Raw genomic sequence first — 26,913 nt, 5'->3', positions numbered from 1 at the left:
ACAATATTGAAAATGTCTCATTTACTTGGATTGTGCATTGAGGATGTTTTGCCCTTTTTATCTCAAGAACTGAATTTTGGTTTGACTTTATTGTGTTACATGATTCTGGTAGGATAATTACACTAGTGTTTAGTTTATAAGTGGGTTTAGGATCAGATTAAGGGAAACCAGGCAAAAGAAAACTGGATAGTTTATTATCAGACCATTTATTCCTCTTCTAATACTAACCTGTTTTAATCCTAGATAAATCACATTAGTCGTGCTGGCAGGAAGTAGGCCAAAAATCACAAGGTCTACAGGAGGGATTATAGGTCTTTTCTGGCACTTTATACTCAGGTCAGTCATTAAGTCACTGCAATAACCCTCTGGTACTTGCATGTGGTTTCTACTGAGATAAGGATGATTGAAAAATACGCATCTAGACCTTGCGCGTTTTTTATTTTATTTCCCTGTGTCTTGCGTTTTTGAAACCGCGTTCAGACTTCAGTGTGAACTGAACACCCCCTAATTTACCTATTTACATAATTTACTCATTTAGAACGTATAATACATTAAAACACATGACAAACAACCAATTTCAGATGTATCTGCAATGATTATTATAACGCACATTCTGAATAAAGGCTTTAAGTAAAGTTTTAACAATCTTTTTTCTTGCCCATATTGTAATCGTCTTTTGAACTCAGTCACCTATGAACACACAGCCATTATCTTGCTTACGTCATTGAACGTTGGTGTAATCTCAAGAGGATATTATTATCACTGTTCCCATAATCCTGTAAGGCCTCTCAAACTGTGATGTCACCGGTCTGCCTTACAAACCAGAAACCCAGATTTATATGTGACAAAAAATAATGACACATCATTGATGATCAAATGATTTAATCAAAATGCAAATATATGTAAAGGAAAATATTCTTTTTGAACTATTCACAATATAATACAAATAGTACAGTATCAAAACTTACACCAAATAAAACCATAGTATATTAATAATAAAAAATCTGTCAAAAATTATACTACTGAGGTTCATGTTGGTGCTGGTATTACATGTGCAGAACTAAAGATTTATCATGAGAATGAAAAAAATATATAGCAGCTTATCAGACCTAAAGAGTCTAAGTTTCGCAATTCCCTGATTTTGTAACAAAATGTACCTTCTTAGAATCATGGAACAAATGAGTGGATTTCACAGAATAGTTTCCAGAAGGGTGCTTAGACTGATACCCAAGAGAATTGGCTTTCTGACATGACTCGATGTTGCACTCGCTAATTACTGAGAGCCTCGGAGCAATGGATGTCGTGTCAGACAGTGTTATGAAGTAATACCTCCGTTTCTCCCTGAACACATAGTAACCTGTTACCACAACAGCTTGTGGACGTTAGAAAGACACAACGTTTTTAAAGTGGCACATCAGAATTTGAACATATGGCAATTCTACCTTCTTCTATGCTATATAAAACCACCAACAGACCTATAAAAAAAAATTGTATCATCACTTAAAGAGTTTATTTTTCCCAGAAGGGAACACATCTATAAAGCAAGGTAAAATAATCAATAAATAATCCAAATAGTTTAATACAATTAAAAATATATTGAAGCTTATAAATAAAACGAACTAGAACAGGGTGTAACTTGATGAATTCTTGTCTATATAGACTGTTAGCCCTTGATGCCAAGTTACTTTTGCATAACAGGTTAGGGTCACGTGACTGATGCACCGACTGCTACAGGATGTTACAAAGACAGAGAATCAGTAGGTTGGTACAGCTTTGGTTCCAGCAGATTATGACTCAGCTACCAAAAAACCAGGTCGGTCCAAAGGAGTCCAATAGCAAGTAGACAGTTGGCTGGGTCCAAACATGGAAAGTGAGGTGTTAAATCAGGGCCAAGAGCTCAGAGCAGCCGCACAGTGATCTAGATTTGCATACAGCTCAGACAGCTGCGCACCACCCACACACAGCTTCTCCCTGAGGACAAACAGACACACATAAGTCTTCTCTATCTTGTTTGTACATTTTTCTATGATATATATTTTGTTTTGAAAAAATGCAGGTTTGGAGCAACATGACGGGAGTATTTAATGAACATCTTTGTATATACCGGTATATACAACTTTTGTGTTCACTTAAATAATAGCATTTGGAATGACATGAAGGTGAGTAAGTGATGACAGTTTACTATTCCTTTAAGGATAACATTGGAAAGCATTCTTCATTGTTCTCTTTTTGATAAATATTTGGTCAGCGTAAACAGTTGTTCACACAGGATAACTTCCACTACATTGCCTAAAGTTCCAAACAGGAAGTGGATGTCCCCGTATGCAGGAAGTGAAAGAGGTCAAGAGAAGGTGGCTGAAAAAATTACTTTGCAGAATAAACAACATTATAGAATTAAAAAAAAGCAATTCATGACCTCTTTAACACAAGGCAATCTCAGTGTGCCACGAACTTCATATCTACACGAAATGCTTGTCTGACTAAAACAAAGTTATTCTCAAAGTGTTTAATACTAGCGGGGTTCATGGGAAAGGAAAATAATTTAAACAATTGCAGAAATCTCAAGTCACACGCACACCCGCCCGCTCTCTTTCCCTGGTACTGTGGTTCATAACTGACTTCTCATCTCTCTCGTTCTCGATCTCCTCCCTCTCTTTCTTGCAACCTGTTGCTGCTTGTTGCCTTAGTTTGTTTGCATATTGTGTTCCGCAATGGATGTTACATAACTAAATACAAAAAAAAAGGAAAGACAGAAAAAAAGAAAGAAAGAAAGAAAGAAAGAAAGAAAGAAAGAAAGAAAGAAAGAAAGAAAGAAAGAAAGAAAGAAAACGAAGGATTGCATGCACTTGTTCATTCCCGGTGCACACCCTCACCGAACTGATTCAAGTAATGAAGGGTATGGTGGAAATGAAGAGCAGGGGCCAGTTGCATAAAAGTTGCATAGCCATTGTGTTAAGACAGTGTCTCAAGATCTAGTATGACCCACTAGCAGTTAATCAAGGGATAGTTCTTACTTTTCGTTATCAAATTAGGTAAATGTATGTTTTTATGTAACTGACTTGAAACGAACAGTCTTATAGAAGAAATTTCGATGACTAACTTGTAAGACTAGTCGAAGCGGTTTATGTAACCGCCCCCTGGTCTGGATTTGGAATGTTGTCTTTGTCTCTTTTTTCAGAAATTACAGTTCTGAAAAAATATATCCCATTAATATATCCCATTAATATTAATATATCCCATTCAATATATCCCATTAATAATTTACTGGAATGCACAAAGAATCTCTCGGTTTCCTCCCCAAATCCTTGCGTCTCTTTCCGGGCTTGTTTTCACACAGATGCTTTAAAATAATTGTCTCCTATTTTCACTTCTAATTCCTATTAGCTGTGTTTACTGGAATGTTTCTAAAGCAGGTCAATGTAATATTTATTCTGTTATAATATATATAAAAGATAATGAAATATTATCACTCAATGTTCCAATTTATGAACCTTTTTGATTAAGGCAACGTGTAATGCATAATACAGACATATTACCACACAGTGATATTTAACAAGTGCATAATATTGCTGAAGAAATAATAGGGGGTTATTCATGGTCTGTGTTAGTAATTTGTTAATGCTTTCAGACTTATAAATAGCCTTTTAATGTTCGATGGTTAAAGGGTGAGTAGAATAATGTCACGTCATTCACAGTTTTTGAAAATGCTTATTATTTCGTACAGTTTTAACAGAAGTTATTCACATAATTTGCGCAAAGCGTCATGTGGCGTAGGAAAAAGGTGGATGCACTCACCGGCCACTTTATTAGGTACACCTGTTCAACTGCTCGTCAACGCAAATATCTTATCAGCCAATCACATGGCAGCAACTCAATGCATTATGGTATGTAGACATGGTCAAGACGAACTGCTGATGTTCAAACTGAGCATCAAAATGGGGAAGAAAGATGATTTAAGTGACTTTGAACGTGGCATGGTTGTTGGTGCCAGAAGGGCTGGTCTGAGTATTTCAGAAACTGCTGATCTTTTCAAGCTCATCCATCTCTAGGGTTTACAGACAATGGTCTGAAAAAGAGGAAATATCAAGTGAGCAGCAGTTCTTCAGGCGAAAATGTCTTTTTGATGCCAGAGGTCAGAGGAGAATGGCCAGACTGGTTTGAGCTGATTGGAAAGGCAACAGTAACTCAATTACAACTGAGTTATGCAGAAGAGCATCTCTGAACACACAACACTTCGAACCTTGAAGCAGATGGACTACAGCAGCAGAAGACACACCGGTGTCGCTACTATCAGAACAGGAAACTGAGGCTACAATTCCCCACTGGCTTACCAAAATTGGACAATAGAAGACCGGAATAACATTGCCTGGTCTGATAAGTCTCGATTTCTGCTGTGACATTCAGATCGTAGGGTCAGAATTTGGTGTGCACAACATGAAAGCATGGATCCGTCCTGCATCTATCATGTGTGGTTCAGGTGGTGTGATGGTGTGAGGGATATTTTCTTGGCACACTTTGGGCCCCTTATTATCAATTGAGCAACGTTTAGATGCCACAAGTTAAATGAGTATTGTTGCTGACCATGTCCATCCCTTTATGACCACAGTGTACACATCTTCTGATGGCTACTTCCAGCAGGATAACACGCCATGTCACAAAGCTCAAATCATCTTAAACTGGTTTCTTGAACGTGTTCACTAAACTCAAATGGCATTCACAGTCACCAGATCTCAATATAATAGAGCACTTTTGGGATGAGGTGGAACAGGAGATTTAGTTTATGGATGTGCAGCTGACAAATCTGCAGCAACTGCGTGATGCTATCACGTCAATATGGACCAAAATCTCTGAGGAATGATTTCAGCACCTTGTTGAATCAATGCCATGAAGAATTAAGGCAGTTCTGAAGGCAAAATGGGGCCCAATCTGGTACTAGCAAGGTAATAAGTATATATTCATATTAAGCTTTTTTATATATTGTGATTTTATAATGGTTTTTCTATTTTAATATATTTAAAAATATAATTTATTCCTGTGATGCAAAGCTGAATTTTCAGCAGCCATTACTCCAGTCTTCAGTGTCAGAGGTGGAAAGTAACGGATTACATTTACTCGCGTTACTGTAATTGAGTAGTTTTTTTGTGTACTTCTACTTTTTTAAGTAGTTTTTTAAATCTGTAATTTTACTTTTACTTAAGTACGTTTTGTTTGAAGTATTGTAATTCGCTCCATTTTAAAATCATATCCGTTACTGAGTAAAAAATAAATAAAATAATAATTTTCAAGGAAAAAAAAAAATAATAATCGCGCTCCGGAAACTACTGCATTGATTGAAGGGCGGGAGAACCGTCTATCTATGGGAAGAACAAACGCGCATAAAAGGTGATGCAGACCCAGCTGAAAGTGAAACGCCGTCGAATTCTTATGAAGCGAACCATATGGCCAGTATGTGAATAGGCTACTTTAGATGTAGGAAAAACGCGTGGTTGTCCTCGAGGATAGATAGCCTATCCAATGTGCAAAAAGTGTGGAGTGGACGCAATGTGGCTGCAAAAGGATGAAACATAGAACACCATCCATCCGTGCAGATAAGGGTATGTCCCGTTTGCAGAGTGAATCCAGTCATGAAAATTCAATTTACATAACGCAGGTGCCACGTAAAACACGCAATGATGTAGTAGGCTATATTAATAAATTGAAAGTAGAGCTGTGCAATAAATCCAATCGCGACATGGTCTCTGAATATTAAAGCGCAAAAAGACTGCTATGTAAATATGCTTGTTCTGCGTGCCTCTGTGTGAATGAGCTGCGTCGCGCCTACTACATACTCAAGTATGCCTGATGCTCATTGTGTTTTCAGCCTCTCACAAACAATATGAGGACATGAATACATGAACATTTAGAGAGCTGCTCTGAGAGAACGCCTAATGAGCATTTTCATAATTTTGTTTGAGAAAAACCATTGTCAAATACACTCTGAAACAGGTCTTCACTAGAACCCGTCAAAATAAAAGTTTAGTGTAACTAGGAGAAATTATGATAGAAATAGCATATATTACTATCGTATGCCTATAGAACATACTTCTCAAAATAATAACAACAATAATTTGAATTTAAAAAGATTTAACATTATTTAAGGAATATCTTTTTTGGGGTCCTTTTTAATAATTTAATAAATCTGTTCTGCAGAACTTTCCCAAAAAATAAAAGGATACAGTTTACATTTATTTGTATTAAATCATAAAAATAAACATTCATTTTCTGAATAAAATACATTTCATAGGAGTATTCTTAAACATTTTAATAAATTATTAATGTTAAAAATAGTTCATCTAATGGTCATTGGTCAGTTATTGAATTTAGTTGATTAGACATGTTTTATTGAAATTTTAATAAACAAAACAAACACATAATTTTAAGTTTGTTATAATAAAAGCATTGTTAAACCAAAAAAACAGTTTTCATTCATTTAACTGTCATTTTTTAACTGATGATAATAATAATAATAATAATAACAATAATTTATTATAACCGTTTATTTATTTATTAATTGATTAAAGGGGGGTTAATAAAGGCCTTCTGAAGCGAAGCGATGAGTTTGTGTCAGAAAAATATCCATATTTAAAACTTTACAAAGTAAAATAACTAGCTTCCGGCCACACGAACATGATTCCACTTAAAGGGCACCTATTATGCAAAATTCACTTTAACATGATGTTTGAACATAAATGTGTGTTGGATTTATTTTACATCTTGTGAAAAGGGGCACAATAGGTGCCCTTTAAGTCTAAAGCTACGCCATTACGCACTACGCTACTTCGACGTCATAAGTTGTGCTTTAGACGCAAGTAGACTGCGTTTGGCCGGAAGCTAGAATTTTACTTTGTAACATGTTAAATATGGATTTTTTTTCTTAAACTCATTGCTTTGCTTTAGAAGGCCTTTATTAACCCCCCAGAGCCGTATGGAGCACTTTTATGATGAATAGAGGCACTTTAATGGACTTTTTAAATATAACTCTGAAAGAAGAATGTCATATACACCTATAGGATGACTTGAGGGTGAGTAAATCATGGGCTTATTTTCATTTTTGGGTGAACTATCCCTTTAATAGTAATATTTTCTGAGACATTGCCATACTGTGCAAATCTCATACCGTTACGACCCTACACGGGAGAGCCCCCCACCCCACCTCGCTGTTAAAAAAGTAACTAAGTAACTTTTACTCTGAGTAAATTTTAAATTAGCTACTTTTTACTTTTACTTGAGTAGATTTTTAGACCGGTACTTTTACTTGTACTTAAGTAAAATTTCATTGAAGTAGTAGTACTTATACTTGAGTACAATATTTTATTACTCTTTCCACCTCTGTTCAGTGTCACATGATCCTTCAGAAATCATTCTAATACGCTGATTTGGTGCTCAAGTACTATTTTTAGGATATAACCTTGCTTTCTCAAACGATTTGTATAAATCTTCCTCCCCAAAAATATATTATAAAAAATATATATCATGCACTACAAAGTGTTGGCTCAGTTGCCGTTTGTAGTGAACGCATAAAAGACTCTTGCAATTATACGCTTCACAACAGTGCTGCCATGGCAACCGTACAACATGTGGGCAGCTCCCCTTCACCAGACAGCCGAGTGAATGCTTTATGAAGCCAATCCTTAAATCAACAAAACAGAACATAACACCGCAGAGATGGTGCTCGCTCGAAAACAAGCATGCAACACTGAACATCTGACAAAAGCTGCAGCAGCGTCACAGCCGTTGTGAGTTGACAGCGTCAGTGCAGTGCCTGGTTGCTTAGATATCAATCCCTGCTGAGATTCAGCACCTAGAGACAAGATGTTCATGAACAAATTCAATGAATAACAGTTTTTCTTGTTTCCCAAACCAGATACTGTTGCTTTCCATTTCAGATTATTTAAAAGGTTCACCAAAACATTTAAATTCTGTCATTATCTACTCACCCTCATATCGTTCCAAACCCGTAAGACTTTCGTTCAGCTTCGAAACACAAATGAAGATCTTTTTGAGGAAATTTACAACCACTTATTTGGCCCTTCAAAAAGTTCATAAAGATATCGTAAAACTGATCCATATGAAATGAGCGGTTTAGTCCAAATTTTCTGAAGAGACACGATCACTTTACATGATGAACAGATTGTGGAAGCTCAAACATGCTGCATAACACACGAGAATGAAACTCATTGGTTCTCACCTTTCAAGCATGCATGAGTTTCAGTTTACCACAACTGATGTGTGAGTTGATAAATGTTTATATGTGAATAAAAACCTAAATTGAATCGGTTCATCTGTCTCTCTACGATCTCTTTATGAACTTTTTGAAGCGTCAAAGTGACAGTTGCGTAGCTGCCAATAGAGGGACAGAAAGCTCTCAGATTTCATCAAAAAGATCTTCATTTGTGTTCTGAAGATGAACGACCGTCTTACAGGTTTGGAACAAACATGAGGGTGAGTAATTAATGAGGCAACACTAGTTTAGGGTCCAATTTTCACTATCAACTAGTTGCTTATTAGCATATTACTAGGATATTGGCTGTTTATTAGTACTTATAAAGCACATATTAATGCCTTATTCTGCATGCCCATATTCTACATCCATTAATCCTATACAAATTACCTTAATGTAACAATACCTTACTAACTATTTTTAAGAAGTAATTAGGAGTTTAATGTATAAAGGCAAAAGTGGCATTTAAAGTAACACCAGGTAACTTTTGCTCTCGGGGTCCCCCTAGAGTTGGGAAACAGTATTGTCCTCTACTACTGTCGTAAACTCTGTCATCCTACATGCACGTGCATTTGTTGACAACCATGATAGCCCTGAACACTGTAGGAGGAGTTCACATGCAGGTGTTCTGCTTGCGTCGCGTGTGAAATGTCTTCATCCAGGTACAGTGGCATATATTTCAGCATGTCATGATATGAATATAATTTCATGGGTTTTATTTTTTTTCAAACGACAAATGATCGCGATGCTCACGTTTACAAGCCAGCGTCATTATAGTAGCCTAGTCTATTGGTTACCGTTTTACTGAATCTATATGATACTTCAATGCAATGTTTGAGTGGTAGATAATAACCATATATCGTCAATATTATAATATCAAGCTACCATAGATGAATCTGCAAATTTTACAAATCGATTTGCATAGCTTGAGGCAAGACAAATAAACAAATATCACAGACGGATGTTAGGTATCCTAAAATATGATTTTGTACATCTTATATATTTACTTGCAAGAATGTAGCCCCTACCAAACTTGTACACGCCGTTTAGACATAGGCTTTCATTTGATATTTGAAAGTCCGCATCGGTCGGGCATAGGGTTGCCACCTTTGATTTGTGAAAAACCGGGACACTCAGATTATTATTATTTTTTGGGGTCTGAGTTGTAGGTTGCAAATAGAATTTTCTTTGACACTGGTGGCTCATCCGATTTTGTTGTGTTATCCTCCTCGTCCGTCTCTCCCCCCATTTCACACAATAGATGTAAATAGACAGTTTTTAAAAAGCTAGCTAGCAACTAAACTCACACTGTATCATCTTGGATGTGTGTTGATGCGCGCGCGCAACCGACCAACCGACAGCACAGGCAGTTGCTAGGCGATAAGTTGAGCTTCCAATCAACTAAAAGTAAACGCCTGGCATTGGCCAATCCACGGTTTTACCATGGTTTTTACCCGTTTACGGACACGGGATTGGATGTACAGTACACAACTATGAAGAAAACACAGTAACAGTAGACGGAAACGGTTTAATTTGAAACCAGGAAATTCTACTTTAGAAGTACATTTTCACAGATAAACGAAACAATTCGTGTCCCGGGAAAGAATATAAATTTTCTGGGACTGTCGCTCAAAAAATTGAACAATCCCTGGAAAACCGGGACGGGTGGCATCGGGCACCCCTCCTCCTCCTTCAGCTCACGCCAGCGAGAAACAATGTTGATCCTCGTTCTGCCTTTAATGCGATCACTTTCTCGTTACAAAACGCTACAGACCCCGTCAGGCTATGGCAGACGTGTCATTCAACCTATTGTAAGTCGATGTACCATCACAAGAGACTTGGAAATATATTATTAAGGTTGAAAAGTTACCTAGAGCTGCTTTAATAGTTAGTTAATAGTGAGAATTGGACCCTAATCTAAAGTGTGACATTGAATTAAATAATTTTCATTTTTGGATGAACTATCCCTTTAAGGGATGATTTTAAGGAATCTTTAGCCTACAAATCAATATCTCCTGGAATGACAGTCCAACTGAAATCTTTCTTAAGTAATAAAATGTCCAAGGTAGCCAAAGCAAAGCCTGATACAGCAACTTACTGCGAACAGTGTTACGTAACAGGTCACATTGAAGCAACTGATGGGTGTTATTCAGTTTGGGTACATGATCAGATTATTGTCTCTGTGCATTAGCATACAGTACCTGACAGTACTGATTAAAGCATGCATTTGACACACGTGGATAAGTGTGTGAAATGAGGTCACCGAAGTCTTGGGTGTCACGGCTCATTGACCTCGCTGAGGTAAGTGAGCTAAAGATCAGCTGTCAACCGCTCCACAAATGTGTGTGCGAGCGTGTAGCTACACTTGACTGATAAGGTTAATCAATGAATGTTTTCTCCAGCCCTGAAGACACATCCTAACAAAGCCTGCATCCAGCAAATGGCAATCCTGCTCAATAAATCATTACAAATGAGAGACACATTAAGAAACCGGAAATGACAGTGAACATGGTACATGATGAAATTCATGCATACATTTTTTTTTAAACATGCAAATATGGCCCAATAAATAAATAAAAAGTTATACTATGCGAATATTAATCATTAAATTCATTACAGTGAAAAATAAATAAGACAGTTACATAACTTAACATACATATTCATAAGCCGTTCTTTCATTATAGTAGGATTAGTAGTTAGTGAGTTGATTAGTACACACCTCAATAGGTTCTAGCAAATAATTTAGGCCTACTATGTTATAAAAACAATTAATTCTTATTTTTATTAAATTATATTATATTGCAATGTCAACTGTTATTTGATCTCTCTCCCACACTATCCTGGAAACAATTCATTCAAAATAATTTGGCTGTCAGGAATTTTATGGTTATCAAGAAACCGTATCATCGAATAGCCTGAGGTCTTAAGCTCCGCCCCTTTTAGAGTCTCTCCTTCAGTAACACCACAGAAAACCTTTTTTTTTTTTTTTTTTTTTTTTTGACAAAAACATTTTTTAAAAGCACAACCACATCCTACTGTAAATCTAAATATTCTTTTATATTTAAAGAGTCTTTATATATTGAATAAGTCTCATTAATTTGTAGCATTATATTCAGCACTTCTCATTAGCCTGGGGCTTCATCAACATCGTTAAAATCAGCACATTGGCAGTGTGAAAATCTTTGAGAGAAGATCAAATACGCGTACGTTCTAGTTTCCAGTTAGGACAAGTTCCACAAACACCTTTGTACACCGCTGGGAATAAATTGCGAAATATCTTTACCAGGAATGTGTATTCTGGCAAACGACTCAGGGGGAAGCGGTGATGTATCATTAAATGCATTCGATGTATCATTAATGCCTTCCTCAGAACAAAAGTGTGATTTACAGTGCACAAGAGGACAGTTGATATTGTAAGAAATTATAGTCTGCCCCGATCCAACTTCCACTCCAATATATACATTTATATCAGAATGTTCCTTCACTTAAAAGAGCTTAATTATCATATAGAGACAATTACATCCAATCTCAGTAATATGTAAATAAATAGCATCACAGAGGGCAACCAACCACCATTTTGATTACAGGGACTTCAAATAGCTTGTCACCTTAAGCATTTGACCGTTCTAACAGAAGATCAAAGATGTTATCACTTCAGATAGATTGTATCACCTAAACCATTTGCTGTTCTGATTTCATTTACATTTAGAGTTGACCATTTGGGTTGATCATATCCTGAACAAATGGTAATCAATTGTAGAATGGGAATGGGACACAGAGAATCTTCTCAGACAAGGGGGTGTCTCAACTTCATTAACATACAGACCACAGCTGTCACAATAAGAGCAACTTAATTTACATTAAGAGTTGTAAACTGTATTAGGATAAAAGGTTTGAGATTTGGATGATCTGGGTTCATTCTGACGCCGGTGAACCCAAGGTGCTTCTGTGTACCTTGCCACTACTTTGCTGTAATAAACTTCATTTTTGAGATCTTCGACGTCCACATCATTTTTTCTTACATTGGCGAGCCAGCCCAGTCGACGGATTTCCAACAAAGAAGAAAAAGGTAAGAAAAAGCTGTTTTCTTTCATTTATGCTGTTTTTGTCAAGGAATTCCTCGTTTTAAAAGAATCTAGAAAAGAAAAATTAAGGACAGAAGAGATCGAATTTGGTTTATTCAGTATTAGCAGGAGGAGTTTTAAGCCTATTCCGTACAATTTTGTTTAAGATTCTAACGTAACTGAATAAGCCCGAAGCAGTGTGGTGGCAAACTTGTATTGGAATTGTTGTTTCTAAAGTAATTGAAACAAAGTGCTTAAGTGTAAAGTTTCTAAAGTAACTGAAACTTGGTGTTGGTCTCTTATAATTCTGTTAAGATTCTAAAGTAACTGAATAACCCGAAGTAGTGTGGTGGCAGAGTTATATTAGATTGGTTGTTTCTAAAGTAACTGAAACAAATGTGTAGGTTTCTAACGTACTTGAAACTGATTGTTGTAATGATTCTGAGGAAATTCTAAAGTAATTGAATAGACCCGACGCAGTGTGGTCACAGAATTATTTCACAACTATTGTGTGTTATAGCATATGCTAGACTAGTGAGTCTGATGTGCCGTGACTTTGTGAAGTTTAAAACAAAGAACCCGAAGCAGTGTGGTTTTGCCCGACGTACTGTGGCATTGTTTTAAAATTTATAAATATTGTTTGAACCCGAAGTACTGATAAGCAATACTGTTTTAAAAAAAATAACATAAAAACCCGACGTAGTGTGGTTGTCCGACGTACTGTGACAGTGTTCATTTTTTATATTGTTTATGGCCGAAGTACTGATGAGCAGACTGTTTTAAGAAAATAACATAAAAACCCGACGTAGTGTGGTTGTCCGACGTACTGTGACAGTGTTAATTTTTTTATATTGTTTATGCCAGAAGTAATGATAAGCAGACTGTTTTAAGAAAATAACATAAAAACCCGACGTAGTGTGGTTATGTCCGACGTATACTGTGACAGTGTTAGTTTTTTGATATAATTTGTTTATGGTCGAAGTACTGGGATTTATCAAGCTGTTTTAAGCAAAATAAATAAATAAATGAAAAAAACACAAGGACCCGACGTAATGCGGTTGTGTCCGACGTACTGTGACAGTGTTGTTTTTAATTTTTATTTTTTTTTCCCAAAACGATTTGGTGTAAAAGTTAAGGTCCTAAGGACTGTGACTTTGATTAGGTTTAGAAGGTTCGCTCAGTATGCTGGTTGTGTTCATTTGCATACAATCTGGGAATAAATTGACTAATGAATATCTTAAAGCATCTAGATAACGCAGTCATTTAAATCAGACGTTGTGAATACACAAGTTACTGTAAACCCAGATATAACTTTAAAATGGAAGAAATGATTGTTAAATACATCGCTAAACACGGTTCTCAGGGATTGTTTGATGGAATAGAAAATATTGTTGATAAACCATATGAGTGGGCTATCTCTAAGTTTGAAAATGATCCCAAAATGCCTAAGGACAAAAATGGGAAAATTGCTAATGCGCTTCAAGCTCTTTTTGCTTCATATAAAGTAACTAGGAGGAGAGTAGATGAGTTAGAGGCTGAAAATGAGCGACTCAGTGTTGGGGTAATTTCTACAAAAAATTACCTGGCTAGTGAAACGATATGGAAAGAAGAAAAGGTCAAGATGCAGAATGAGATTACACTTCTTAGAACTAACAATAGTATGCTTAAATCATCTGTGGAAACATTGTCCAACAATTTGGAAGAAGCGAAGGCGGCTTGTCAGTTTATGATAAAGAATGGCACAACTGAGAAAAACCCTAGTAAGACATTGTTAGGTGTCACATTGTGTAACCCAGTTCCAGAAATGCCAAATTTGCAGGAAGACAGGGCTGAGGGTTGGGAAAAAGATTCTCAGTCATTCAGTAGCCAATACTCTGACTGTAGAGTCAGGTTTCCTATGGCACCAGTCCATACTATTACGAATGTGCGTGCTAGTGAAGGAAGGGAAGAACCAATGACCTCTACTATAGTCCGAGGATTTAATCCGACAGAACTAGAAACTATGATCAAGAATATTGGAAAATTTGATCCTGCCAAACACGACCCATTAGATTTTCTGAAAAACTTGGAGGAATATTCTGAAGTTTACAATTTTACAGATGGTGATGCATGCGTATTGCTAAGAATGTGTTTGCCTGACACTTTGTCTGGAGCATTAACTCAGAAAGTGAAGAACAGAACTGCTACTAAGTCAGAGAGGAAACAGGCACTGCTGGATGTCCTAGGTGTGATGTCAGTTAATTGGGATAGGATATCTGAGATGCAAATGAGAAAAGGGGAACACCCAGCAGCATTCTCAGAACGATTACTGGAGACATTTAAGACTTTCAGTGGCAATTCTGATATTACTCAGGATGATATCAGTTTCAAGACTGCTTTGATTAGCAAATGTGACTCATCCACCCGTTCTGCTGTGACGATGTTTGTGACACCTCTGTCTGAATATAATGACATTATTGCTAAAATTACACAGTTTTACAACAATAATGCTAATGCAAAAAGTCAAATGAAAGCTGCCAAATCTAGACATCCAGTTGCTGCCTTTAGTGGGAGAGAATATTCTACATTATCTAATGGTCTCCATCATAGACCAAGGAGATTTGCAAGAATAAATTCAGGTGTTATTCTGTGCTATGCATGTGGAAAAGCTGGTCATATTGCTAGACATTGTCAAGACAATGAGAGACCTCTTCAAAGCTTTGTCTGTCATGCATGTGGAAAGGATGGTCACATTGCAAGGCACTGTTTGGAGAAAAGAAAGGAAGATCAGGAAGTTGTTTGTTTTGCTTGTGGAATGATAGGGCACAAGGCAAGACAGTGTCACTTTTCACACAAAAGAGGGCAAAATGGACAAATGGGCTATCGTGGTTTGCTTAAGAAAATAGGCAATTTAGAAACCCAGTTAGCACTGTTGAAAGGGAATAATGAAGAATTAATTCACAACTTGTCAAATATATCACTGCACGAGCAACATGACTCAGTCACAAGCACATGCTGATGTAAATTAGAATGAGTTTTTATGATAGTAACATATTTTAGAAAATGGTTTACTATCAAAAGGGGGGCGATTCCTTCTGAAGCATGTTTTATTAGCGTTGATATGTAGTTGAAATTTATAATAAATGTTTAAATGACATTAATTTTGAAATTATTTTTGAGACATTACTGATGTTTGATGTTCATTTGATTAAACCTGTGACTTTGATGTTTGAATGTGAAAAGATGCTTGTGGGGGAAAGGGGGGCAACCTCTTCTTTTGATTATGGTTTCAGATATAAGCATCAAGATGTTGTCTGAAATGTGTAACCTCCTGGAGAAAGGTGATCTGGTCGTTTGAAGGACGAGAAGGAAGTAGAACCAGTGGAACCAGGGGATTTTCTCAAGAAAAAGAAAAGAATAGAGATATCCAGATCTGCAAGATCCAGAACTCCAGACCTAAAAGATAGGATGTAATGAACTGATGAAGAGGCACAGACTTGAACAACACCAGTGACTGCTTCTTCCAGAAGAATGGTCCAAAAAAAAAAAAAAAAAAAAATGGATCATGAGAAGTGAAACAAGAGGAGATTTCAGAAACAAACCATTTCAGAGACTACGGACAGCAGTTTCTCCACATAGAGGGAAAACAAGTGGATAAAGGATGTCCACACTGATAAAAATGGACACAAACACACACACATGGACACAAAATGACACGCATACACACACGGACACAAAATGACACACACACACACATGGACACAAAATGAAACACACACACACACATTGACACAAAATGACACACACACACACACACACACACACACACACACGGACACAAAATGAAACACACACACACACACACACACACATGGACACAAAATGACACACACACACACACACGGACACAAAATTACACACACACACACACACACACACACACACACACACACACACACACACACACACACACACACACACACACACACACACTATTGTCTATTGATTGTTGATTATTTGAGTTATCAAAACTAAACAATATGCTAACATCACTGATGAGAACACCACTGAACATTTGACATTGTGAGAGCCCAACAAGGCCTTGAAGAAAGACAAGATTTTTGCTAAACAAATGCATGATGGAGATGTGGCCTATTCTGGTTTAATTTGGAATGTAACCGTTAAAACGGCTGTATGTGTATGTATCTTTCTTATTATTTGCCAATGCATTATGTTATGTATTCTGTTTAAACATTAGATTATTGTTAGATTATAGATAATTCCATGATCAATATTGAATGTTCCAAGTGGATATAATGGTTCTTGGTTACCTCGGTAAAAAAAAGAAAGAAAAAAAAAAGTAAATTTCATTATCACAAACTATGATAATTTTGCTCAAGTGAAGTAGAGCCATAACTCGGTGTGCAGGAGGCGTAGATCCCAAAGACGGGTAAGATTCTCCGATGGCCATAAGGGAACAACCTAAGGCAGGGCTACGCCGCCACTGAGGCACCTGCCCACCAGGAAAGGGAGGTGTTATATATGAAAAGGGAGTGGTTTTGATGCTTCTTTTGGGCCAAGAGCATCACAGGGGGGTCTGTAAGAAATTATAGTCTGCCCCGATCCAACTTCCACTCCAATATATACATTTATATCAGAATGTTCCTTCACTTAAAAGAGCTTAATTATCATATAGAGACAATTACATCCAATCTCAGTAATATGTAAATAAATAGCATCACAGAGGGCAACCAACCACCATTTTGATTACAGGGACTTCAAATAGCTTGTCACCTTAAGCATTTGACCGTTCTAACAGAAGATCAAAGATGTTATCACTTCAGATAGATTGTATCACCTAAACCATTTGCTGTTCTGATTTCATTTACATTTAGAGTTGACCATTTGGGTTGATCATATCCTGAACAAATGGTAATCAATTGTAGAATGGGAATGGGACACAGAGAATCTTCTCAGACAAGGGGGTGTCTCAACTTCATTAACATACAGACCACAGCTGTCACAATAAGAGCAACTTAATTTACATTAAGAGTTGTAAACTGTATTAGGATAAAAGGTTTGAGATTTGGATGATCTGGGTTCATTCTGACGCCGGTGAACCCAAGGTGCTTCTGTGTACCTTGCCACTACTTTGCTGTAATAAACTTCATTTTTGAGATCTTCGACGTCCACATCATTTTTTCTTACAATATCATAACCTGTTATTACACAGGTGCCACATTAGTGAGAGTTATTGCACAGATTGCAACGCAATGCAAGCGATCTAGAATCTAAGCAACAGCTTATGTTATAATGAATGCTGACATTACTGGACTATAGCTCCCTGTATGACTTGATTATCTGAAAGATAATTTATTTTATATGAAATTACAATTTTAACTGGACATATGCCAGAATTAATTATAATATAATAATTTCAAACTTAAATTGAGATTTTGAATCAAAATCTACTGAAAGTGAAAGTGCCTTTAAAGTTTTTGCACCTTTTTCCTGGTATAAATTGCAAAATCAGCTAAAATTTGACTGTTTACCGACAATGACACAATTTAAAATGAGGATAAAGGACTATTTGAATGCATTTGAATGAACTAAATGCACATGTGCTGTTACTGAGAGCTGCTGGTGATTATGTTGAGATTATGTTAAATTGCCAAAATGTATTTTTTTGTTAAATGTTTGTATGTACTTTTAATATGGAACTATTATTCTGCTGTCTTGGCCAGGACTCCCTTAAAAAAAAGATTCTGAATCTCAATGGAATTATTTCCTGGTAAAATAAAGGTAAATAAATACTTTGGAATACTGCATTTATATCCAGATACTTCCATTCAAGATCTGATCAAAATACCCTACATTTCAAAAGTTCAGGGTCGGTCAAAAGTCTCTTATGCTCATTAAGGCTGCCTTTATTTGATCAAAAATACAGTAAAACAGTACAATTATGAAATAACATTACAATTTAGAATAACGGTTTTCTGTTTTAAGATATTTTTAACGTAATTTATTCGTAATAATTTATTTAGATTTTCAGCATCATTACTCCAGTCTTCAGTGTCACAGTATCCTTCAGATATCATTCTAATATGATGATTCGGTGCTCAAGAAACATTTCTTATTATTATAATTTCTTATTATATTTCACTAGGGACTGCAGATGAAAATTAGCCTGTATGGCTAAATCTGGCACATTTACATGTTGAACTTTGTGCTCATGTTGATTAATGTGCGTTGTCCCTTTTAAATAAAGAAATCATACAAAAAAAAAAACAGTTGAATATGATGACGATTTTTGTAACTATGGAAAAGTCATTGCTGTTATTTTTTATCAATTTAATGCTTCCTTGCTGAATAAAAGTATTAACTTTTTTTTTTTTACTTTTACTTACAGGCCCCAAACTTTTGAACAGATCACCAAATAGAATTCTAACGCAGCATAAAAACAATGAACAGAGGATTCACTTTGCCATTTAACCATGGCAGGCATGATGTCGAGGATTCACAGAACTGTCTTCTGAGGTTTGGGTAGGCTTATGATGCAATAACACCCTTACGGCAATAACAACTCAATGGCCCTACGAGACAGGAGATAGCTGCTGATGCCTGCCGAAGCGAGCGCTGACCTGAGAACAGCATGCTGAGCTCCGGCTGAAATGCCTGTCTGCTGAAGGTGGGCGGTGTTAAAACCATTACAACAGAACAATCCGCATCATGCACGTAGCTTGGTAAATGAAAGCAATACAAGCTGTGAGTATGACTTTAAGATAAGCTAATGAGTCTCACTATCTCTCATAACTCTTAACTAACCGGTATTCCTGTTGAGACACGCAATCAAACAGGTCCCTGGCAGTGAAACGTGGCTCCATAGCAGCAATCTGAAAGCAGAAAGCACATGTTAATGTAAAGTACACAGTGTTACAGCTCAACACACACGTCCTGCAGAATCACTGTATTGCTGCACGTATTGTTGATCTTAGAACTCTTGGTGGTTATGTGATCTGACCTAAACTAGATAAATGGCAATTCTTCATGTTTAAAACAAAATATATATACACTACAGTTCATAACTTTAGAGTCTGTAAGATTTTTTTTAAATCAATACTTTTGGTATCACTTTACAAGAAGGTTTAATTTTTTTAACATTAGATAACTACATTAGTTAACATGAGCTAACATTGAAAAATACTTTATTAATCATAGTTAATGTTCATTTTAACATTAAGAAATACCTTATTAAAATCAAAAGTTATATCTGTTAATATTATTTAAGTGACCTGAGCTAACATGAACTAACAATGAACAGTTGTGTTTTTATTAACTATTGTTAACCAAGATGAATAAATACTGTAACACATGTATTGCTCATTGTTAGTTCATGCATTTAATAAAAATTAGTATGATTTCTGAAGGATCATGTGACAGAAGACTGGTGTAATGGCTGCTGTTGTACTAACTAACTATTGTTTAATATGGGGCATGGCTAGTCAAAAAGGTGGATATGACCTTTAGTGGGCGTTTTGTTCTTACCTCACTGGACTGAATGAAGGAGAGAAGTGACTGTGCATCCTGAACACTGCTGTCCGCAGATAACAGTCTGTGGGAGGGGAAAACGTTCATTTTTATATCACATTATAACAGGCATAACATCCCACCGGTACAATTACTAGAACATCGACTGTGTATATTATCTGTGGGTATTGCCTGATATGCAATTAAGAATTCTGTGTGTGATTTTAAAATGCATCAGTCAACCAGAGCACACTTCTACATTTAATATTAACCACAAGTAAAGAGACAGCTTAAGATTACAATGAATAAATGTATCAGATGAATCATTAAATCTATCAGACAATCATATGCAGGGTAGTGTTTTCTAGTGTTTACTGAGCCTGTAGTGTTTGGATCACACAAATTGTAAATGAGTAATCACCACAATTACTCATTAACATCTGTGTGATGTTAGAAAAGAAGGAAATTTATAGACACAAAAGTTCTAAATTTAGACAGTGTCTGATAGAATTGACATGTTTGATCATGGCAGAAACATGTCCAAGACTGAAGCCTGTTTCACACATCCTGAGTCCGCAGCACATAAGCGAGGACACAGGATAACTGCAACAGCAGAAGACGTTTCTGGTACATAGTATAGCTACATAACAAAGCTGTGCTACATGTGCACGACCCTTCAAAAGTTTAGGCTTGATAAGATTTTTTTAATGTTTTGAAGTTTCTTATGCTCACCAAGGCTGCATTTATTAAAAATAACAGTTTTTAATACATTTCAAAATGTAATTTATTTCAGAAATGGCAAAGCTGAATTTTCAGCATCATTACTCCAGTCTTTAGTGTCACATGATCCTTCAGAAATCATTCTAATATGCTGATTTGGTGCTCAAGTATGGAAAAAAAATACTATGGAAGTAAATGGGGTCCCATCAACTGTTAGGTTACCAACATTCATCAAAATATCTTCTTTTATGTTTAGCAGAACACTGCAACTTGAGGGTGAGAACAAGATGACTTATCTTCATTTTTGGGTGAACTATCCCTTTAACGCAAGGATAAAACAGCATAGCCTCTATAGGGAGGTAGAGGGGAGGAGGAGGAGGAGAAGAAGAAATGTAGAGTAATTCAAGGGGCAAGACGAAGTAGGGAGCAGAAAGAAAAAGCTATTTCAGCAAGAAAGCCTGAATTATGCATGCTTTTCCTCATTCAGGGGCACAGGGGGATGGAAAAGAGTAGGGCAGCGCATTTGTGTGCATGTGTTAGCTCTGATGACTCATCGGTCTGCTTTCTGCACATAAAATGAGTCTAGCTGTATCCATGGAGACAGCACCTAATCTCCCTTCAAACCTTGTCATCCTGTCTTCTCAGAAGCAATCAATGGAGAACCAGAGTGGACTCAAATGCACAACAATAAAATGCAGTAAAAACAAACCCAAAGGGACCCTGAATCTCAGATGAACACTATGACATTGAGTACACACGGTCAGTTAGTGGGGTCATCAGCTTGAGTGAATAAAGTATATAGGGTTGATGGGTAAAGGGTGACATTACTGTCAGACAGATGACTAATAGAGTGGAAAGGCACATGTCTGATCATGTAACTGGTAGGGCTGGACCTGAATATTCAAATATTTGTTCGGTGGGTTGGTATTCGATTTGAAAATTTGACATTCGAATATTCGGTTGTTGTTTTTTTGCACACCTGGCATCCCCCTCGAAACGGTTCTCATTAACGCTTGAATATGTTTTACACTATAAAATCCGGTGAAATATAATACTTAACATATAACTTCGTTATAGCTACTTAATAAATATATTTGCTTCTTCTTGGACTACTAAAGTGTTCCTGCAACGGGAGTATTCCTTGGCTAGAGCTCAGAACAGCGGAGTTTGTATGGACAGAAGTGCATGCCTGAGCTTGTATTTTGGGTTAAGCTGCGCTGCTTTGACATTGTGGAAAATAGAATAATAGAAACAAAATGTATTATCCTTTTTACCCGTTATTATCAATCTAAATTAATCTACTGCGAAATATAAGAGACTTTGAGATTTTTACGTTCCGGCCACTTCAACTCCATCAGAGCGGATTTTCTCAAAAGCTGGATACGTCGTTAAGAAGACCCGAAGTTCCCTTTTACCTGAAAATGTGGACAAACTCATCTTCCTCGCACACAACATGAAGAGAGTGTAGACTGATTGTGATTTGTTTGAAAGTTTGACTTTTTCTGTTTATTGAAATGTGAGCTGCGCTAATTACCGGTATGCTAGCCAGCCTAAAATTTGTTTTCGCAATCGCATTAATAATTTTAAATTACCTTGTTCTGTTTACAGTTTTTTAATTATATATAAGGGAACTCATTTTATTTTATTTAAACTGTTCGTTAATTTAAATGTGTGATGTTGTTATTTCTACCGTGTTCTTTATTTAGGCTATTAGGGTTTGTTCATATATTTTTCGTTTTTATTTATTTAAATTTCGTTTTTATTTATTTAAATTTCGTTTTTATTTATTTAAATTTCGTTTTTATTTATTTAAATTAGTTTTTATTTATTTAAATTTCATTTTTATTTATTTAAATTTCGTTTTTATTTATTTAAATCTACCCTACTTTGTCAGTATTGCTTAAATTAAAAGACCTGTGTGTGTCTGTTTTATATCACTAGTGCAGTGTCCGTTCTCGGAGCATATAAACCCTGCTCGCGTGAGGCGCACCGCTTCTTTATTTAACTCTAACCTACTTTGTCAGTAATTTGTTAGTGAGAAAAATATTAGACTACCTTATTAAAAATATTGCTTAAGTTAACAGACCTGTGTGTGTGTGTGTGTGTGTGTGTGTGTTTTATATCACTAGTGCAGTGTCTCGTGCTGTTCTGTAGTTTATTAAAAGTTTATTAATTCTGAACGTGTTGCGTCTCGTCTGTCTATCTATATTGCACCAAATACGACACTGCACTCCCTTGTGAAGTCGTTTGGATGAACGGTTCTCGAAATAATCAAAATGCAAATGGACAGACAGGCATATAGTGGTTTGTGCCTTTATTAGAGATAAGAATATGTTCAGCCCCCTCTCTCCGAAGCTTCGAATATTCAATTTTCATTTCTACCGAAGCTTCGAAGCTCAAAAAATGGTATTTGGACCAGCCTTAGTAACTGGGAAGGAGAACACTTAAAAAGTTGAAAGTGCTTGACTTCATTTAGGCAGGACATTGACCCAGGCATTATTAAATGACCCAGGCATTATTAAATAACTCACACTTAAGTTTGGAATTTCTTTTCTTTCGCATCTTCCTCCAAATGCAAACTATATAATAACACTCTGTCATAATTAAAGTAAATGTCTTGGATAAAATGAACAAGTTGGAGTGTAAATCTATTTTAATGCACTGATGCAAAAGCGTGGTGTTTTGTGTGAGAGTAAAGGAGCATATAATCAATTAGACGGACAATGCAGCACAAGTTTCACATGACAAATCATTCATTTGCAGTGCTGAATGAAGTGTATGCTTCAACTCCTCTCTGTGTTGAACAAAAATCTCACAGAACAGCATTTATAGCACTGAGACAAAATAATTCATAGTGTAAAAGTAATAAATCACTTAATTTGACAACTAGAACTGAGCTTTCTGACAACCCAAAAATAAGATGTTCATGCATGCCACATTCCCAGATTTTAGATTTATTAGATACCTTATTATTTATTAGAGATTTATATTCATTAAGAGGCCGTGAATGATATGAGCAGGCAGATTAATATGGCAGCGAGGCAAGTCATGTCTGCTATTACACTCCAACATAAAGAGCTGTCTCTGTGTAACAGCTATGACACGCACCACAGTCTCTGCACGCGAGATGCAGAGATCTTAATTTAGAGGAAAAATTGGCATGTCACAGTACAATCCGTCTGCCTACTGCTATGAGTTGTAAAGAAATAGTGAGCAACGGAAGTGAGTCATAGAGCCCTGCACGGGCCTCAAATCTAGGCCCTAGCCCGGCCTTGGCCCGAGACGCTCAGGCCCTAGCCCGGCCCGTGTCCGACAGCTCATCTTAATTATCAGCCCGAGTCCGACCCGAGCCCGTTTTTTTTTTTTTTTTTTTTTTTATATAGGCTACATGTAGCCTGGTCTAGGGCAAACTAACTATTTGCAGCCATTAAAATAGTTCCGTTTTGTTAGTTATGTTTCTTTTCATTTCTTTATTAAGTTAATTTAGACAAATGTTCGGTTTATTTTTGTTTTTTTATTGACGACCGCAGACAGCGAGTTAAACATGTTTGATCCATTTAGCCTCTCAAATCAACACTTTACTTGGCTACAATAAAATCCATAAAACACCTTACGCATATCACACATAGGCCTAGACAGTTATAGTTTAAACGTTTATTATCATTTTTTAAAAGCTGAGGCAAACTACTCTGCTGCACACAGTGGCAACAGCGCCCGCAAACGAAATGAGCTATAGCCTATAAACAAATCAAATAAATGGCATTAAATTAAAAACAAACATGCACATTATCTTACCTCAAAAATCAAGTCTTCACTACAGAACATGGCCATTCTTATTTCCAATAGTTTCCAACAGACTGATGAAAATAAAGTCGTTTTCAAACGAAAGCCAACAAGACAGCCCCTAACATGGCTAAGAACAGTTACAGAGCATCGTGAAGAAAAATCACAGCATCCACAGTGGAAGGTTTTAATCCAGTCGTACTTTTTTCTTGAACTATTCCAGCTGCGCTGAAGTCATGCTCGCTATACTTCTGCTGCTGGCGGGGACACTAGAGCGAGCCGGTCGCGCGAATCTTGGGTCGCGCCGCCGGGAAACCTGTGTGCGTGCGTGTGTGTGCGCGAGCGCGAGCGCGAGCAGACTGTCATGTGTCAGTCATATGTCAGTGTGATAGGTTTAAAACGTCTTTCTATGTTTGTTTTTCCATCGTCAACTTCTCATATTTAATTTTAATACATGTCAAAAATAGGCTATAAAAAGAAGGATAAGCCTAAAACAGGCCCGAGGCCCGGCCCGCGTGTGAACTATGACGTGAAAATTGGCCCGAAGCCCGGCCCTAGGGGCGTAAATAAGTCGGGGCCCGTCGGGCTCGGGCTGAAATGCAGGGCTCTAGTGAGTCACACAGACACACTCACACTGGATCAGGGGAGGGTTAGAGTATATACTGACGATTATGAGAATAAAGACCACCCCCTCCCCTCCCCCTCCCCCTCCCCCTCTTCACGTGTGACACACACCTACTCTGTCCTCTACATGCTCAGGAGACTAAGGACACACACTGAGCAAATTCTTTTGGGAGGCACATGACTGGAATGGTAAAAGACCCTGGTAAGACTTTACAGTTGTGTGTGTGTGTGTGTGTGTGTGTGTGTGTGTGTGTGTGTGTGTGTGTGTGTGTGTGTGTGTGTGTGTGTGTGTGTGTGTGTGTGTGTGTGTGTGCGTGCGTGTGTGCGTGCGTACCTCTGAAGAGCCTCCAGTAGCTGTTTCAGTGCAGTAGAGAGCCTTTGCAGGCAGGAGAGGGCGTCCTGAGGCAGGGTTGAGGTAGATCGTAGGCTGGGCTCGGTGGTTCCTGGAGTGTAGTGGAGTGCTGAGAACAAAGCCGAACTGAAGAGAGAGAAACAAGCAACGCAGTAAAGTTTCTGTTTTGTTTTTTGTTGGTATAGCCTCAGTAGACAGTGTAAAAACCTGATCAGCATTTAAAAAGTTTAATATTTTAACAGAGCATATTTATGAAACCTATATTGAATATAAAACATACATTGACAGGAATTAGTTCTCTAATGGTTTTGAAAGAAGTCAAAAAAGGCTTGAATCTAAATTTGATTTAAAAAAAAAAGTTTTGTTTTGAAATATTATTACAATTTAAAACAAACTATATATATATACACATACATGCATACATACATACAGGTGAAACTCAAAAAATTTGAATATCGTGCAAAAAGTCATTTATTTCAGTAGTTCAACCTAAAAGGTGAAACTAATATATTATATAGACTCATTACATGCAAAGGGAGATATTGCATGCCTTTATTTGTTATAATGTTGATGATTATGGCTTATAGCTTATGAAAACCCCAAATTCAAAATTAGAATATTGTGAAAAGGTTTTCATAAGCTATAATGTATACAGGTAAAATGTTTATATATATATATATATATATATATATATATATATAAATAAATAAATGTTTTTAAATGTAATTTATCCCTGTAATGGCAAATCTGAAGTCTTCAGTGTCACATGATCTTTCAGAAATCATTCTAATATGCTGATTTGGTGCTATTTAAGGCCTATAAGCACTATTTTTTCGAATGATCAATGTTGAAAACAGTTTTATATTGCTTTATAATTGTGTTGATTTTTAGTTTTTTAAGTTCAAAAGAACAGCATTTATTTCTAATTTAAATATTTTGAAACATTATTATGTCTTTACTGTCAATTTTGATCAATTTAATGCATTTGAATGGTAGTATAGGTTGAGAAATAAATACAAGTCTCTCTTTGTCATGGTCTCTCTCACCTTATCTGACACACGTTGTTCCAGATGCTCTCAAACAATGCCCAAACTTCCTGATGAGATGTCAGAGGAGGTGGAGCAACATCCTCCTCTATCTCTGTCATTAGAGAGTCCTCATTTTTAGAGTCATCATCCTCTACTGGAGCTTTCAGAGACTGTCACACACACACACACAATTTATGAGTAATCAGAATGAAAAAAACGAACCATTGTTCAATCTTAATGAGACTGACCTGTAGTCTTTGCTGTAGCATATGAAGGGTCGAGAGAGCATGAGCTACATGACCGTTGTACTGAGATCTGCCAGCCAGTGCTGACAGCAGCTCTGCAGCCAATCTCACAGCACTCTGAACAGATCTGTGCTCTATGGACCTGTCTACACACAGACACAACATAATATGATATATATCATAATATCAAAGACAGAAGAGGGCAGAAAACAAAGGTTCACAAATGTGTCCACAGCGGGAGTGGGAGGAGTCCTGATTATAAAAGGTCATCTCCTCTGGCCAAATCACTAACCCACAAACACAAAAGTCACCAAATAAATGAAGGACACTC

The 26,913-nt window shown here is 36.7% G+C and overlaps 1 protein-coding gene across 10 annotated transcripts in view; it reads right to left on the bottom strand.

Annotated features, from left to right (window-relative positions):
• Positions 1-866: 866 nt before the first annotated feature.
• The window catches only part of swt1 (SWT1 RNA endoribonuclease homolog), a 42,064-nt gene continuing 16,017 nt past the window's right edge, over positions 867-26,913 (bottom strand). For 6 of the 10 annotated variants that reach the window (XM_079583655.1, XM_079583656.1, XM_079583660.1 and 3 more), the window contains 6 exons: positions 26,586-26,728; positions 26,356-26,507; positions 25,292-25,435; positions 19,849-19,915; positions 19,129-19,196; positions 868-1,971 (listed from right to left, as the gene is read on the bottom strand). In XM_079583655.1, coding sequence (XP_079439781.1) covers positions 1,884-1,971; positions 19,129-19,196; positions 19,849-19,915; positions 25,292-25,435; positions 26,356-26,507; positions 26,586-26,728 — 662 coding nt within the window. In that variant the 3' untranslated portion in view covers positions 868-1,883. Of the gene's footprint in view, positions 1,972-3,914; positions 4,067-19,128; positions 19,197-19,848; positions 19,916-25,291; positions 25,436-26,355; positions 26,508-26,585; positions 26,729-26,913 lie in introns of those variants that run through there. The other 4 variants (XM_079583662.1, XM_079583661.1, XM_079583658.1 and 1 more) reach the window with 2 other exon arrangements.

Source organism: Phoxinus phoxinus (genome assembly GCF_949152265.1).
Source record: "Phoxinus phoxinus genome assembly, chromosome: 16".
NCBI classification, from domain to species: Eukaryota; Metazoa; Chordata; class Actinopteri; order Cypriniformes; family Leuciscidae; genus Phoxinus; species Phoxinus phoxinus.
The sequence above is the reverse complement of the archived record's forward strand: the minus strand, read 5'-3'. Positions and strand labels throughout refer to the sequence as shown.